The 17,856-nt window shown below is 40.6% G+C and overlaps 1 protein-coding gene across 1 annotated transcript; it reads right to left on the reverse strand.

The window, feature by feature from the left end:
• Positions 1-7,133: 7,133 nt before the first annotated feature.
• Positions 7,134-17,279, reverse strand: lyar (Ly1 antibody reactive homolog (mouse)). The gene is made up of 8 exons (XM_066642743.1): positions 16,941-17,279; positions 14,685-14,799; positions 13,865-13,972; positions 12,266-12,349; positions 11,715-12,054; positions 10,571-10,633; positions 8,709-8,794; positions 7,134-7,359 (listed from the first exon to the last, which is right to left on the reverse strand). Exons 1-8 carry the CDS (start codon positions 17,060-17,062, stop codon positions 7,225-7,227), a joined length of 1,053 nt encoding a protein of 350 aa, XP_066498840.1. The 5' UTR covers positions 17,063-17,279; the 3' UTR covers positions 7,134-7,224.
• Positions 17,280-17,856: the final 577 nt, after the last annotated feature.

A 17,856-nucleotide genomic window follows, 5' to 3' on the forward strand; every position in this document is an offset into this window, starting at 1 on the left:
TGTGCCGAACCAAATATGTGTGGAAAAGCCATGGGAACAGTTAACATCTGAGATCAGAACCGCTCAGCCCCAGAGTGGAAAAGATGCCTTCGTTTTTTTCCCATTTACTGAACCAGGACTGTGTACAAACCTGAGCTTTTTACAGCAGGGACCGGAGATCAGCAAACATCTCCTTTACCAGGACTGGCGCCCCCTCCAAGGTTTGTTCCTGCCTTGCACCCGATGATTCCGGGTAGGCTCCAGACCCACCATGACCCTGAACTGGACAGGGCACCCTGTCTATCACAGGGCACCACACACTCGCACCTTCACTCACGCACTCACACCTATGAACACTTTGGTGTATCCAATCCTACCTGTGTTTGGAATGTGGGAAGAAACTGGAGTACCCAGAGGAAACCCACACAGACATAGGGAGAACACACCACACTCCTCACAGACTTTGTTCTAGAGCCAGGTTCAAACCCACAACCCCTGGACAGTGATCCTCTGGTCCACTACATCTGAGAGAAATTTGTAAATATATATTTTGGCCCAAAAATAAAAATTTTATTAGCATTACTGTGGGGCAGCACGGTGGCGCAGCAGGTAGTGTCGCAGTCACACAGCTCCAGGGGCCTGGAGGTTGTGGGTTCGATTCCAGCTCCGGGTGACTGTCTGTGAGGAGTTGATGTGTTCTCCCCGTGTCCGTGTGGGTTTCCTCCGGGTGCTCCGGTTTCCTCCCACAGTCCAAAAACACACGTTGCAGGTGGATTGGCAACTCGAAAGTGTCCATAGGTGTGAGTGTGTGAGTGAATGTGTGTGTGTCTGTGTTGCCCTGTGAAGGACTGGCGTCCCCTCCAGGGTGTATTCCCGCCTTGTGCCCGATGATTCCAGGTAGGCTCTGGACCCCCCGCGACCCTAAAATTGGATAAGCGGTTACAGATAATGGATGGATGGATGGATGGATGGCATTACTGTGTATATTAAGCAAACATCGAAGCATGTTATTGTGATTTAAGTATACTGTATTATTATCCAGAGAGGCTTAAAACACTTCCTGTGTTTGTCTCTGTTGAGGAAGGAGACTAGGGAGACTGCCAGTGCACCTGTTAGCAGTGCACACACCTGTCAGAGCCACACACCTGCACGGCTGGCTGTGGGGGAGATGGTTCAAAAGGTCACCTGTTCTAACAGGAGCCAGGTGAGAGGAAGGTTTGTCCAACTTGGCTGGACTCTGCCAACAGCGCAGATTTAGGATACTGTATCAGTGTCTGAGACTCCAGTCTGCCAAACAGGTCTAGAGTTCAGTTCAGAATAAACCCTCTCTCACCTGCAGAGAGAGAGAGCGTGACAGAGAGAAGAAGAGAGAGAGCGAAATAGAAGGGAAGGGAGAGTGATGGAGGAGAGAGATGGAAAGAAGAAGGCTTTGACAACATACATTTTATTGAATTGTTAAATTTAGAGAGAGAGAGAGAGAGCAAGAGAGGGACAGTGGGATATATATATATCCCTTTGGTTTTCTCTCACTCTGTCCCTCTCTTGCTCAATCTTTATATATATATATATATATATATATATATATACATGTTATACATTGGAAAGCCTGTTAATTTCCCTTTTAAATGGTGCCACATTTGTAAGGAACATGCATTTGTGGGATGAGGAGTAGAGCTAAGTATGTGGGTTGCACCCATGAAAAATTTGCCAAATCCTCTCTGCCAGTGCTAAACCTCTTATTCTGCCATTGACTCGTTTGGTGTTTGGTGGACCGGGTGATTGAAATTTGAAGAAACAAGACACATTGGCAATTTAACAATATATTCATTTAACAAATAGGAGCCTCAGTAGCATGTGGAAGAACCCCACAGCCAAAACAACCTGGCACCTCCTCCTAATGCTGGTCACCAGCCTGGTCACACACTGCTGTGAGATGGCATCCCATTCTTCAACCAACATTTGTTGCAAGTCAGCCATCATGGTTGAGTTGGTCACTCACTGGCACCAACAGCTCGCCCAAGCTGATCCCACAAGTGTTCAATGGGGTTGAGGTCAGCACGCTGACAGGCCATTCCATCCTCTCCACTCCCAAATTCTGGAAGTAGTCTCTGATAAACCCCGCTCTGTGGGAGTGAGCATCATCTTGGAGGATAGAGTTCGGTCCCAGACTGGAGATATGGGATTGCCACTGGTTGCAGAATTTCATCTCGATATCTCTATGCATTGAGATTGCCTCCAATGATAACAAGCCTCGTTTTTCCAGTGAAGGAGATGCCACCCCACACCATCACACTGCCTCCACCAAAAGATTTCTGCATTGCGTTCTCCGCACCTTCTCCACCCTTTCACCATATGATTCAACTGCCATAGGCAGAACCTGAACTCAGTGCAAACGGGCCTGACAGTGAAGGGCAGTCATGGCAGCCCGATGAGACCGGAGATTGGCTGCGTTCAGTCTGTTCCGGATTGTCTGGGCAAAGAGCCATCGGCGATATTGTCCTCCAAACCTTGACTACAAATCTGCAGAAGACAGCCTACGGTACCTAAGCGCTGACAGGGTGAGGAAACAATCTTCTTGGGGTGTCGTCTGCTTGGGACGCCCACTGCGGACATCCCCTGTTATATGGAACTTGGCCTTCAATTTGGAGATGGTATTAGGGCTTACTCTAAATATTGCCACAACTCGGATTTGCGGAACACCAGCTTGAAGTTGATCAATTTAGATCAGTTAAACGTGGCATGCTGATTCTTGGAGCAGACACCTACTGACCACTGTAGCAGGGCCCTTGCCCACAGGTGTTGCCAATCAGGTGCCAAAGCATATTTCTTACAAAAGTGGCACAATTTAAAAGGGAAATTAACAGGCTTTCCAACAGTATAAGAGATATTGCAAAGAAGCATTGTTACAACAGAGAAATAATCTACCAAACACAAATTTCCTTACTTTTTGTGCTAAGTTTATATAAAACATATTGGGAAGCAGGTGAAATGGCAAAGACGAAACAGATGAGCACAGGGGTCGGACTGTCTAACAGAGTGGACAGTGAATGGACAACACTACTCTGTCTGATCCACTTGTACTAGCACAACACACACTAACACCCCAGCACCATGTCAATGTCACTGCAGCACTGAGAACTCTCCTCCACCCAAACGATACCTGCTCTCGTCATTGTTCTCTGTCCCCCTCCCTCAGCTTCTACAAATACAACTACTCCCTTCTTTAGTAAAAGCAACATTATTGTTATTTCTCACCCAAAAATATCTAAATGCCCAACCAGAGATGACATGCTAGTAACACATCTGGATTAATGTAATCTGTATCTGACCTTCACATTTCCCCATGTTTTCCTTTGTGCCTCAAATAGCACTGTTGTTTTGTCACGATTTTGCAATTTAAAAGCTCAGGTGTTCCTCAAGATCACTGCTGAGAACCTGAACGAATCTGATATGCACCAAAACCGTCTGTAACACCACATTTTTATTCTTTTCCCTTCCCACGGGAGACTTGATCTGGCCCCTCGGTCTCTTAGAAGCTTTAGGACAATGCCGGAGTGAACAATACACGCCTGTTAGAGATGCCGGTGCAGCAGCTTTATCAGAGACGTATACTTTTACAAGCACCCCCCTTCTTTAACGCTGAACTGCACTGCAGAGAGAGACAGAGGTAGAGAAGAGAGATTTCTGCTGACTCTTGACTTGTTTTTTTTTTTTTTTTTTTACCTGAGTTGGCAAAAATGTAGTTAAGGGCCACAGGGAGCTATTCCTTTACCTCTTTCCTCTTGCTGATGGCACTGACCACACAGCAGTAACCGAGAAAATGGGGTCAACCCTGCTGCCTTAATCGTGAGCCCAATTTAAACAGAATTCAGCACCCACAGCTGAAACATATCCATCTATCAGGATGCACTATGATCAGCTTACCCTGGGCCTCTGCTTATCTCCAGCATGACTAAGCAGCGCAAAACAACACTTGAATTGTTCCCCCCCAAAAGTCTGATGCCCTCTGCAACTCTATTTTAAGTATCACGTTCTTACCTGAGTAGGCAAAAGACCTTTACAGATTTCATCCGCTGAGTCACTCGGAGAAAGTTTAAAGGCCAGAGAAGTAATATTCCTCTTCTATGACCAGGCATTTTTAGGAAATACCCAACAGCATTATGCATGGTAGAAGATCAGAGGCCAGACAGCACGTCTTCAAGAGTTTGAGGTCAAAACCTTCTCATCTCCTTTGGTGGATGCTAAAATTGTACCCATGTGCAGGGCATTGAACCTAGAGGTGCTCCCACTGATCACTGCTGTAGTGAGTAATTCATCTACTTCACAGAACAATAAGTGATTCCTAGAAAGTGAAATTATAAGAAATAAAATTAAAACACGAGAGGACACAAAAGTCCTCTCAACAAGGGCCTTTAGGTGTCCCTAGGGCTGAGGAAAAACACAAAGGTGATTGTGCCTTTGCTGTAAGAGCTCGGAAGTTTTGGCCTAATCTGTCCTTAGGGTTTGAGGTTTGTGAATGAGGTTTATTATTTTGTTCTAGCTTTAATTGCAAATTTATAGTATCATCCATGTCAAGGAGACTTTTCCAAATGTATCCAAATGAAAATAGAAATCATTTGTAACTTTTCACATGGATTAGATAACCATGCATACATACATACCCAGAGCCACTGGACCACACTCCTAATGCACAGAATTCATTTTCACCACGTATTACGCCGCTAAAGCTGTGCAGATAGGAGAGCTGATGTAAGATAAGATTCTTCCTATTTTTATGCTGGGCTTAGTCACAAAATTTGACCCTGGTTCAGCACTGAAATGTCATGAAAGGGATTTTCAGTGTTGAGTCACTACAACCATTAAAGTTTAATCCAAGACCATATTTAAGCCATGGAACCAGTTCTAATGGCTGAGCACTAAATCTCCTCTGGAGAACATGCCCAGCTCCGATATCCAGATGATCTTGAGGATGTAGATTATCAGGATCAAGTGGGTTCGATTAGGAATGGAAGTCATTTTGTGGTTCCTCTGAACTAAATTGGAATTGTTGTGTGCAGAAATGAAACACCGATTTGCTAAAGAGGTTCGCAATTGCTCAGTTTAAAGCAATATTAGGTAGTATTTTTACTTTAAAATTACAGTTTCAAAATCATTGTGATAGGTTGTAATAGGGAGGATAGAGCCTCTGTCATTGCTAAAATAGGCTCAGCACTGCAGAAACTGCACTATGTAACTTAGGAGGAGGTAGGAAATCACCACCCTTCCCTTCCATCCCCACTGATATGAGGACAATGCTGTAAAAGAGAAACAATCTTAGAATAAAAATGTTTTACTTTTAAATGTTTAATCCATCACTCAATCTTAAGGTGGAAATGTCTCTAAACTCAGAAGACGGCTAACTGCATTGAAAGTGCTACAAAACTAAACAGGTTAAGTTACAAATGAGTTTCTGTAGTAGCTCAAGCAGTGAATAAAAACTTACAGACAAGTTAAATTTCAGCCACATACAAACTAAAGTAGTTTTTTCCCCTTAAACACACCGTTCCACATTAATACACGCTTAGCTTCTGAATATAAACAACCAGAGAGAACTGTGTTCCCCCACAATCATAAACATTCCCTTTAAGGTTCTTTACCCATTTAAACATATCACCAAAATTATGGTTCTTTATGGAACCAAAAGTGGTTCTTCTATGGCATCGCTCAAAGGCCATTTTGTAGCATCTTTGTTTTTAAGAGTGTACAGGATTAAGTTTGGTGCCCTATCTGGATCTTTGGGCTTTTGAAGATGCTTTTCCTCTGAGGTGTCCTTTAGTGTCTCAGGGTTGGAAGCCATTGTCTCATAAAAAAATCTCTCTGCCAAATTCAATTCAATACCCACATTGGGCAATTGTATCTTGACCAAGTTCATGAAACATGCCTGATGCCAGACATGGGCTGGAAGGAGCAAAAGGCTATAGATGTGGAACTGTGTTGAGAAGTGATGAGTGACTTTTGTGAACTAGAGCTGAACGATTAATTAAATCACTGTTCTAAAAAATCTGTACTGACCACAGTGTGGATATCCACTAAAATTCATGACACAAATAATAATCCATTAAAGAGTACATGAATTATTCTAATATTTAAGGCTCCTTTGACACTCTGACAATGCTGAGACCATTGTAACATATGGTAAACAAGCTGAAATCTTTTGTTTTTTCAAATCTAACTTTAAGAAAGTTAAAGCAACATGCAAGATGTTTTTTGCTCAGTTGTACCGTATAATTCACTTTAACATCACGCTCCTCACATCAACTGGCCTGGGATGGAAGGGTGGTTGTTTCCTACTCTCCTCCAAACTTACAAAGTTTCTGTATTAGCAATGAAAGGCACTATTCTCCTTACAGCTCAATGGAGCATTGCAATAATTTGAAGCTGAAATTTTAGTGTACAAAAAATTACCTAATGTTACTTTAAGCTGAGCAAATATTAACAAGCCAGGTAACAGCTTAATTCTTGCAATCAGGAATGACACAGCAGTAATACCACAGTGTGTGCTATATGATTTCAAGTAAGCATGAGATCAGCTTTACTGTGCGAGGATTAGGAGGACTTCAGGGAGCATATGAGCTTGTGTGTGTGTGAGTGTATAACTGAGCAACAGGCAGGCAAGTGTTTCAGAAAGTGTGTGTCCTGGTAACTGACAGGCGATCCATTTTCCAGGTGGAAAGCGACAGTGAGATTCTGAACCTCTGTGCAACGGGCCGATCGACCCATTCCCTGCAGGAATGTGCATTAGGATTTAAATTCACATTTACCCCCCTCTGGTATCCATTCAGAATGACTAAAACCTCAAGAAATAAGTAATCACTTATCTACCACAATATAATTTAAACTTTTTTTATGATGTTGCAAACATAAGCTGCAGTAGCATTTGGAGTCAGTAGCATTTTGCTCAAAGAACTGAAACCTAGTGCATGAAACTCTCAACAAATGTGAGACTGGGTGTGTGAAACTGTCCAGATGTGTGAGTGACTGGGTGATTGTGTGAAAATGTTCACAGGTGATGTGAGTAAATGTGAGTGAGCAAGCCAGAGTTAGTGAGTGAGTTAGATTTTCAATTTCTGTTGTGAATTCACACATTCACACAGACACAGCAGACCTCTGAAGGAACTACATTTATTGTAGAAAAACAAGACTGTGTGGTGGAGCAAATGGAGGATTGTACATATGGATTCAAGTCCAAGAGATTGAAAATTCAGATCATTTCACCAGTCTGACTTTGTCTTTCAGGATCTTAAACTTGGGGTTGTTGATCTTCTTGTTGAACACAGAGAAAAGTTCTTCTTCTGATTTATAATTCCCATCTCCACTGAACGAATAATATGCTGCTAACACCTGGACACAGAAACAGAAGAGAATCAACAGAGAAGAAAATAGGAATTTAGCCTGTGTTAGGGTGCTGTTCTCTGGAATTTGGGAAATCTAGTGGAAATAGTCTACACAGATTTTGATAATGAATTAAAAAACACTAAAGTCGGAAAAACATCAAAAGAAAATGTGTCTGATATAAAGGCAACATTTTAAATACATTTATTTATTTTTATTTTTTTTATAAAATTCAGATGTTTCATCTAATGTGTTTGCAAAACCCTCCTGTGAGCAAATGAGTAAAAAAAATAAAACAAAGTGGCTTGGTCAATATGCTAGGCTTCCTCTCTCTCCAGTTACGGCAAGAAATGGCAAAGAGAAACCCCCAAACATTGAAAGTCATGAAAAATGAGGATGCAACTCTGTTCCTGCTCCATAGGTGGGTAACATTGATTTATTTTGTTACCTTATATATGTAATATTAACAACTGCATGAAACTAAACACAGAGAGAAAGCGCTACAAACAAAACTAAACAGCTCAAGATTCAAATGAGTTTCTGTAGTAATTCAAACAGTGAATAAAAATTTACAGACAAGTTCAATTTCAGCTACGTAGTCACTTTTAAAGTAAAGCACTCCCTATTCCACCTGAAAAGGTGTGGAGCTTCTTAATGTAAGCAACCTGCAGTTCCTTACTCAAATGAAGACATTGTCTTTAAAAACTTTGCTGATTAAAAGCAAATCAAATTTAACTCATTTATCCCGAGGTGCATTTCATGTTTAAATGATTGGAGTCGCTATTTTCCCAGACTCGTGGCTGAAGGAGGACTAAACTCATGATATTTAACATCACTTTTCAAGAATAATATTTTCATTAGTGTATCTCAGACAGGCACACATACTCATCCTACAGTGAGTTGACTTTGTTTTTCAGAATCCGAAATAAAATTGTTATCTAAAGGCTTATGTGCAAATGCTTGACATTGGCTTCTCAGGTTTATAGAAATTCCTCTTCTGAGGAAGTCATTTTACTTTTAGGTGCACCCATTGCTGACAGACTGGATGTACTTTCTGTACTGTATTTCCTAAATAATACAGAGCAAAGGATGCTCCAGAATGGCAATACATGAGACAAAATGTCATTGTGCCCAATCCCAAGTGTTACCTCGAAGGGTAGAAAGCCCCTCAGAAGTTGTTTATGGAGAAGTGTAACTGCGTTTTCTGGCGTGATGGAGCTGCCCACAGTAAATTTAGTATGAGATGGTGTAGAGTTTATGATCCAGAACAAATCGTTTAATTCAGCAGGGACCCTGGCCTTAACCCTGAAGGGGGGGCTAAACTTCAGAGAGTGGAGTGTGTTTGTCTGGTGTCTCACCTTCTTCCTGAGCTTTTTAACGGCAAGACCCTCCTCTGGTGCCTGCTGTAGAACCGCTTTTATCGTCCCCTTCCAGTTAAACTTCCCTTTAATACAGAAAAAAGGGTTACATCAAATATACTCTCCCATACAGCTGTCTTACTCCATGGCCTCTCAGACTGTCACTTTAAATAAAGAAGCAAATCAGTCATTCTTGCCTCCAGAAAACAAATATTTATCAAAATTATTAGTTTTCAATTCATCATATCATGCAACTTAAGATGAAAAACCAAATGTTTTTTTTGTCCTGGAATGAACCAGCTTATGGTTGCTTTTTCACTTCAGGGTCCCTCCTTGACTCCCCTCTTATTTTCTGCTTCTTCATCAAGTAAATTAGGTCCTGGAACTGTATTTCTTTTTTTAGTCCCTGCTCTCTCATGGTTCAGAGAAAGACGAGTGGGGACTAAACCATGGTGTGTTAAATTTGCAGAGTGAGTCTACACTCTATGCCACGTAACGCAGACGTCCAGCACAAACTCGCCATCTGTGAAATCTCCAGCTACAGCAGAGATCACATTTGTTTTTATACACTCAGTGTGGTATTTTGAAGAGGTTAAAACACTCCTTGGATTGGTGGCCAATAAAAGAATCCTATGGAGGTATATTTGGTGCAAAACCCCTGAGCACCCGTGACAGTGAAATTTGTGGTTGTAGAAAATAGTCACGTGTGTATCAATAAATTTGTTACAGAGAAAATCTCTTTAGCAGTTGCAAACCTGTTGATTTTTTTCCTCTCTCACAAATACAACTTAACAGTTACACCTTTACAAATTTCTCAGTTTTGCTGCAGTTGCAGGTGTGAATATGGTACAAAACACATTCACACACTCATAAACATGCAAATGTGGCACATTCGTAAACCAATATGTGAAACTGGGCAATGCGAGTTTTTTGGGGGGATATTTGTCTTGCACACACTCTATTCAATGACTACACCTGATTGAATCTGCAGCTACAAGTCTCAAATGTCGTCTTTTTCGCTCACACATGACAACTTCTGCGCACGCTCATTCTTAGCACCAATATCTCAATCACTCAATGTTGTGCGAAACTAATTTGTGCATTTGTAGAGCCAGGGGCAGGCACTGTTTTGGGATCAGCAAACTCTTCTGACCAATCAGAGGACTCGTTAGGCACATGTTGAATGCTAGTGACTGAGGTCTCCTGGGTCTGTGACTGAGCACCTCCTACGAAAAGCCTTCTCCAGAAAACAAACAGAGGACAGAGGGTCCATGTAGAAAATGGAATGGAAAATGGGAAGTTACTCTGTGGAAAACCAACCAGGGACCAAACAGAGGATAGAGTCTGTACCATACAGCAGAAGGTGAAATTGGTGTGAAGAATCATTAGAGAACAGACTGCTACCATTCCAACCTGACACACAGATCAGGTCATGGTCTTACACTGCCTCCATTTCCTGCATAATGGGTTTCTCATTATTTAAATACAATGAAAGCATATGAGCTTACATATATACATTATATATGAGCCTTTAATTCATATCATTTTGTGCACATTATGAAAAATATCCCTAGTATTTGAGATTTGAGGCTCAGTGAAGGCTCATTCAAGCAGTCTGTAATCTATACCAGCTAAAACACTAACACACAGGAGGCTTCAACACTGCCCCCTATGGTCCAATATTTAACCCTGATCATCTAGAGAAGGTCTGCTAAGCACAAGCACACAGTAATGTATTTAGTTTTCAACAAACTTTTATTCATCACTAGTGTGTGGTATCAGTAATTAGATTAAATGTCCACGGTATGCATAGTTACAATGTGAGGTTTTGTAAAGCTGAATCTTAAAATTATAATAAGTACCTTTAGTGTTGGATTCATCCTGCTCCTCCGGCTGCATGTCCGTATCATCCAGACTCTGGACATCTGAACACAAATAATAAAACTTTAGAACAAATATAAGACTTTAATGGTCACACTAAGCTTATGCGGACACTCCAGCTAAAGGTTTTGTTTGTAAAAAATATTCAATTCATGTTGGAACCACTGTGACATGTGACTTTTGCGCACATTGAAGTGATCAAATCCCTTGTGGCAGTGTCATCAAATGCCTGTTATTATGTTTGCACTATTGTGTCGTATGCTTTAAAGATGAGTTAGACAAGTGCAAGGAGTGTAAAATATAAAAATGATGCTTTCTGGACTGAAAAATTATGTTGCACAAATGAGGAGTTTGTGTATTCTCCCTGTGTCCGCTTGGGTATCATTCGGGTGCTCCGGTTTTCTCCCATAGTCCAAAAACACACGTTGGTAGGTGGATTGGTGACTCCAAAGTGTCCTTAGGTGTGAGTGAATGTGTGTGTGTGTATCTGTGTTGCCCTGTGAAGGGCTGGCACCGCCTCCAGGGTGTATTCCTGCCTTGCGCCCAATGATTCCAGGTAGGCTCTGAACCCACCGTGACCCTGAACTGGATAAGCGGTTACAGGTAATGAATGCATGAATTAATGCTTCTTTTACATATTTTAATAATTGTTTTAGTGACAACTGTGTTGAAAGTCCTCCACGATCATTCCTACCCTCCTCCAAAAGGTACATAGTACAGTTTCTGCAGTGCTCAGCCCAGAGTGGCAATGACAGATGCTTTATTTTTCCTATTACAGCTAAGTGGAGCATCACACTGACTTTGAAGCTGTAATTTTAAAGGTGAAAACACTACCTAGTATAATGTAATTAATATGAAATAAGTAAAATGTGGCTTTTTTGCTCTTAGAAGCTGTTATGAGAAAATAAAATGTGTGTCTACAATGTTTTGGTTATCTTTGTCACTTATTGGGGGCTTACATTGGTCACAAAACTTGAGATACATATTTCAGACACTAAACACTGCTATGTTTGATGCTGTGTCTATAAAAGCTTTCTATGCACACTTGAACATTTTAGTACATCACAAGTGGTGTTTACAAACTTTTAGGCATACGGTGTACACTGAAACAAAGAAAGTCATTACCTTCTGGCTCTTCTCCTTTCTTCCTCTTTGGCTCACACTTTTCATTAACCCCCTTCTCCTCCTCCTCCTCACATTGTTCTGCATCTCTCTTTCTCTTTTTCTTCTTCTTCTTCTGCAGTTCCTCAGAGACTATCTCTCCGTTTTGCTGCGACTCTGTGCTGCCATTCGCTGCATGTTTCTTTTTGCTCTTTTTCTGACGCTCCTCTTTTCTCTCTCGTTTGTTCAGTTTCTTCTCAATAGGTTTCTCCTCCTCTTGTTGCTGCTGAGGTTCAGAAGGTTGAGAAGGTTCTGGTTTGGGTTTTGAGGGATGGCTTCCGTTGGGTTGTTGGGATTCATCGGGCTGCAACACAAAATACACCCAGTGTTTTTTCTTTTTGTCTGAAATCAAGTGATAGTTGATGGATATCCATGGAACATAAAACACTGACCAACAGAATAGGATGCTCTGCAGCAGCTTCAAATAAATGTAAAGGTCACCAGAGACATAGACAGAGAGAGATCTTAATTTAACTATAATTGCTTTCTGTTTTTGTGAGAAGCTCTCTACTCACGTTGCCGTCAGCAGAAGACATAATCTCCCACACTTGGTCCAGAAGTCTGGAATCAGAGAGCCTCAGACTGTTGTTCATCCAGTTCTGCAAAGCACACAAAATCCATAAGAGTGTTCTAGATTTTTGTGAGGGCGTAAATTAAAGACAAACATACGTAATAAAATAAATTAACATCAACAAAATAAACAGTCATATATTCAAATTATTCACTACGTAAAAGTCAGCTCAAGTTGCTGGGAAGTATAAAGCTGGAAAAACTTTACATATTTTCATGTTGGCACATGCTGTTTGGGCAGACATTGATGAAAACTGTGTGAATCAGACCAAGGAAAGAGCCTCTATAAACATTTTCCTAAATAAGTTTCATTGGAGGAAGACGTTGTTTAAGAGGAGGGCTTGAATTAGGAGGTCGTGAAGCAGAGATACATGAGCCTATGGTCACCATGCCCAAAAAACCAGTGTCAGTTAGCGGGGTCAGTTAAAAGGATACCATTAGGGAAGACTCGGAGTGCTGTGATCCAAAATTAACCAGAAATAATCTTCCAAGATGTGTACATGCGGTTATGACAATATAGCCTTAAATGCTCACAGACATGTTGCAATATCAATTGTGACGCCTTTCTAGAAAAGTCAAACGGCTTATTAGGGATGGAACTATATTGAATTTTTGGGGCCGATACAATAAGCAATAATCAGCATCTTGTTGTAGCCGATAGCGATATTAATAACCAATCATTTTATATTTGCAAAATCACTTTGGATTAAAACAAAAATTCTTTTTAACATGAGTCAAAAAAACATTTCCTTTGGTATATGTACATTTCTGTTCTTTTTAATTTTATTTTAAAGTTTATTAGGTGTAGTTCCTTTATACTTCATCAAAGATTTACTGATGTTTCCACATGAATGGTTTCTAGAGGAGCACTAATTAGTGCAGCACCGTTTTTAATTGAGAGTGAGGGAGAGGGTGACAGACAGTGTGTGTGTTTTTGTGAAAGTGTGTAATCATTTTTCGTTGTGTTTCAGTAATAAATTCGGAATGACTTGATATCAATTTTCACATGTTTTATATAAGAAGGGCTCCTGCACTAGGGCTGTGGAAGGTATTTCTGTTGTTTAACCTGCTGTGTGTGAGCACATTGTTTACTCCGCTATCTGAGAGTCTGACACTTCACATTTGTTTTTACCCTCAACCTGGCAATAAAACCAAAATCCTTCATAGCCAAGGAGACTTTTCTCTGCAGAAACTGAAAAATATCCACACGGCAGTGGAGTTACAGGCGTGCAAGCACAAAAAAACGCCAAGTTATTGGATGTAATATCGGCTAAAGGTTCAATATCAGACTGATAATAACTTTTTAAAAAATCCACATATCAGCAAATATATCTGTTGATGATTTATTTATTATTTCTGCAGCAAAAATGGGGTAACAGGTAATTTCCAAAGAAACTGTTAGACGAGCAGGTGTCTATATTGGTATATTGATCTGCAACAGTAAAAATATACACCTTTACCTCATCTGGTAATTTTACAGCTTGTAAGAACCACAGCATTTACAACTAGGAATAAAATAAAAACAGTGATGTTGGGTTTAATACCTGAAACTTAGCTTTCTTCCTTGGAATGTTGTCATATGAACTCATTTGATTTAGCACCTGCTTCAGTTTGGGATTAATTCCAGGTTTAGCCATGGCCTCCTGTACTTTCTGTGGAAACAATAACACAGCTTACTCAGAAATGCATGTAAACATAACAGCAATGCTATGTATTCATGCATGTGTCAGTACATTTGAAACCACAGATTTCCCTTCCCACAAATACAACCTAACCGTTATACCTTCACAAATTCTTCATTGCAGGTGCACAAATCCAATTACACACACACACACGAGTAAAAAGTATATAAACACTCTCTTACAGTTATACTAGTTGCAGCAGTGACTATGCTGTGAAACAATATGAAGACATTGCACATTCTCAAATCAGTTTGTGACTTCATGCAATGAGAGTTACACACCTGTACAACACATTCTCACAAAGACAGTGTTTTGGATTATTATTCTTGGACATTTGTCTTGCAAAAACAAATCTCAGATGTTTTTTTTTTTCTCACTCACACAACTTTGGCACACTCATCTCAGTAAAACGAGGATTAAAAGTGATTTGTGCATCTGTAGAACTGGGATGGGCACTGTTCGGATGAGAATAGCTCATAGGGCATGTGTCTGATGTCTACTGGTTTTGCATCTCTATGTAAAGCCTCTCCAGAAAACAAAGACAGAGGATCAAGAAAGTCTGTATATAGTTGCTTTTAAAGGCTTGAACAAAATGTCAAATTAGACCTGGTCTGCCAAAACATCTGCATAAAAATATATAGTACATTATGACCAAATATTCAGAAAAGTAAAAGTATTGTACCTGAATCCACTGCTGCTGTTTCACATCTCCCTTTTTGGCTTTGGCCTCATAGCCTTTACCACCGTATTTCTGATCCTCACTGATGCATCTCACATGGGTCTTATAGTCCTCTCCCCTTTTGGCAAGACAAACAAAACATATCAGAAATACTCACTCAGCATGAAGCATACATTAACTTTTCAGCAATTCAGAGTAAGATCCAAATTTATATGGAGCCTCTGAAAGTATGTGATCAAGAAAACAACTGGAGAACACCATATGCTACTATGACTATAATCACAAAGAACGAGAACTAGATGCTATTAGGTGAGCATCTGATACTAATTGGTGTGCACTAGTTACAAGCTAATTCCTAAAGCTGTCGGCACATTGCATATAAAGCAATAAAAATAACAATTTATGATGTTAATTAACAAACAAGTGTACGAAAAAAAGATTTCCAAAGATTTCATTGATCAACTTGACTATATATTGAATATATAAGCACAGATTTGAAGCTTGAACACATTCGACCTGGAACAGTTTCTAACAGAATCACCAGAGTTGTCTGGGTCTGAGCTCATCCCAGATGGTCCAAAAGAGTTAGTGCACACTAAGCAGTATATGTTTACTTAATAGTTAGCTACACTTTACTTGATAGTATCTGGAGCTCATTACATGATAATGCTCAGCACATTGTATCTACTGTTTACATGACCGCATCTTGTGCTAACAAAATAGTATCTACTCTTTACCTGACAGTATATACATGGGTTGGACAATGAAACTGAAACACTTCTAAGCCATTCTTCTAGCAGGATAGTGGCCAGGTCACTACATGATGCTGGTGGAGGAAAACATTTCCTGACTCACTCCTCCAAAACACCCAAAGTGGCTCAATAATATTTAGATCTGGTGACTGTGCAGGCCATGGAAGATGTTCAACTTCACTTTCATGTTCATCAAACCAATCTTTCACCAGTCTTGCTGTGTGTATTAGTGCATTGTCGTCCTGATACACTGCACCGCATTCAGGATGCAATGTTTAAACCATTGGATGCACATGGTCCTCCAGAATGGTTCGGTAGTCCTTGGCAGTGACGCGCCCATCTAGCACAAGTATTGGGCCAAGGGAATGCGATAATATGGCAGCCCAAACCATCACTGATCCACCCCCATGCTTCACTCTGGGCATGCAACAGTGTGGGTGGTACGCTTCTTTGGGACTTCTCCACACTGTAACTCTCCCGGATGTGGGGAAAACAGTAAAGGTGGACCCATCACAGAACAATACATGTTTCACATTGTCCACAGCCCAAGATTTGCGCTCCTTGCACCAGTGAAACCGACATTTGGCTTGAGTGATCAAAGGTTTGGCTATAGCAGCCCGGCCGTGTATATTGACCCTATGGAGATCCCGACGGACAGTTCTGGTGGAAACAGGAGAGTTGAGGTGCACATTTAATTCTGCCATGATTTGGGCAGCTGTGGTTTTATGTTTTTTTGGATACAATCTGGGTTAGCACCCGAACATCCCTTTCAGACAACTTCCTCTTGCGTCCACAGTTAATCCTGTTGGATGTGTTTCGTCCTACTTGGTGGTATGCTGACATTACCTTGGACACCGTGGCTCTTGATACATCACAAAGACTTGCTGTCTTGGTCACAGATGCACCAGCAAGACGTGCACCATCAATTTGTCTTCTTTTGAACTCTGGTATGTCACCCATAATGTTGTGTGCATTGCAATAATTTGAGCAAAACTGTGCTCTTACCCTCTGCTAATTGAACCTTCACACACCGCTCTTACTGGTGCAATGTGCAATTAATGAAGATTGGCCACCAGGCTGGTCCAATTTAGCCATGAAACCTCCCACACTAAAATGACAAGTGTTTCAGTTTCATTGTCCAACCCCTGTATGGTTTACTTGATTGTAGCTTGTGCTAAAAAACTAGTATCTATTTTTACTTGATTGTAACTAGTGCCCACCAAACTGTATCTGTTCTTTACTTGATAGTATGTAGTGCTCACTAAACAGCATGTGCACTTTACCTGATATTATATACTGTTTACTTGATAGTAAGTAGTGCTCACCAACCTTTGTCTACTGTTCATTTTATAGTAACTAGTGCTCACCAAACAGTATATATTTACTTCATAGCAACTGGAGCTCACCAAATAGTATCTACTCTTTACTTGATAGTATCTGGTGCTCACCAGAAGTTTACGTAAAAACAAACTCTATTCTGAAGTTGATAGAATAATTACACTCTTACCAGAAATCTTTCCCGCAGTCGATACAGGACAAACACGTGTTTCCGCGGCACATTGTGCGGTGTTTTTCAATCTGCGCCTTTTTCAGCGATTCGCCGCAGGATGAACACGTGAAAACCACCATGATCCAAACACACAGGAAAATCACCTCAGAGTCTGGTTCTGGTTCTGCTTCTGTAAACTCTTCAGCACAGACACAGAAACCCAAACTCCGTCTGAATCCTCCAGCTCAAGTTCCAGCTCCACCCAGAGACTCTTAATAAAACACCTTCCACTGAGGTTTAAAACTACAAACCACGCCGCTAGCACGCGCCCTCCACTATTTACCTTCCGTGCAGAGTCACAACGACACACAAGTATGGTTCCGGAACAAGGGGTCTGCTGTAAATACTCATTTTTTTAAACACTTAACAGAAATAGATCGTAAAATAAACGTAATATATAGAAAACCACAAAGAGGAACAATAATTAAAATATACACATATGCTAATATAAACATTAGTGTACAGAGGGATGTATAGGCTATTACGACTATTTATATTTACAGTGACAATCTTCTTCTCTGCTAAAATTTCCAGGTGGTGTTGTTTAATATGCTAGAACAGTTATCATGTGTGAAATAAACTGTTAACGCTTGATTAAGAATGTCTTTTTAACAGTGAATTTACCAAGACAGTCTCAAACAAGCAGTTTCAGACAGACAGGGTTTCTTACATCATAAACCTAGGGAACTAATCCTGTCGACATGCAGCATGGGGCTTTCAAGCTTTTGGCGACTTGTGAAGTAGTTAGTGGTCACTATATGTCACTTTTAAGGCATTATGGGATTTTGTCTTGAAAATAACTTAACAATGTAATGTTAAAAAGATGATGTTTAGGGTTTCAGTGTATTACATTTTATTCAGTGACCAGAAATGT

This window comes from Hoplias malabaricus, chromosome 13 (assembly GCF_029633855.1).
Source record: "Hoplias malabaricus isolate fHopMal1 chromosome 13, fHopMal1.hap1, whole genome shotgun sequence".
Taxonomy (NCBI): Eukaryota; Metazoa; Chordata; class Actinopteri; order Characiformes; family Erythrinidae; genus Hoplias; species Hoplias malabaricus.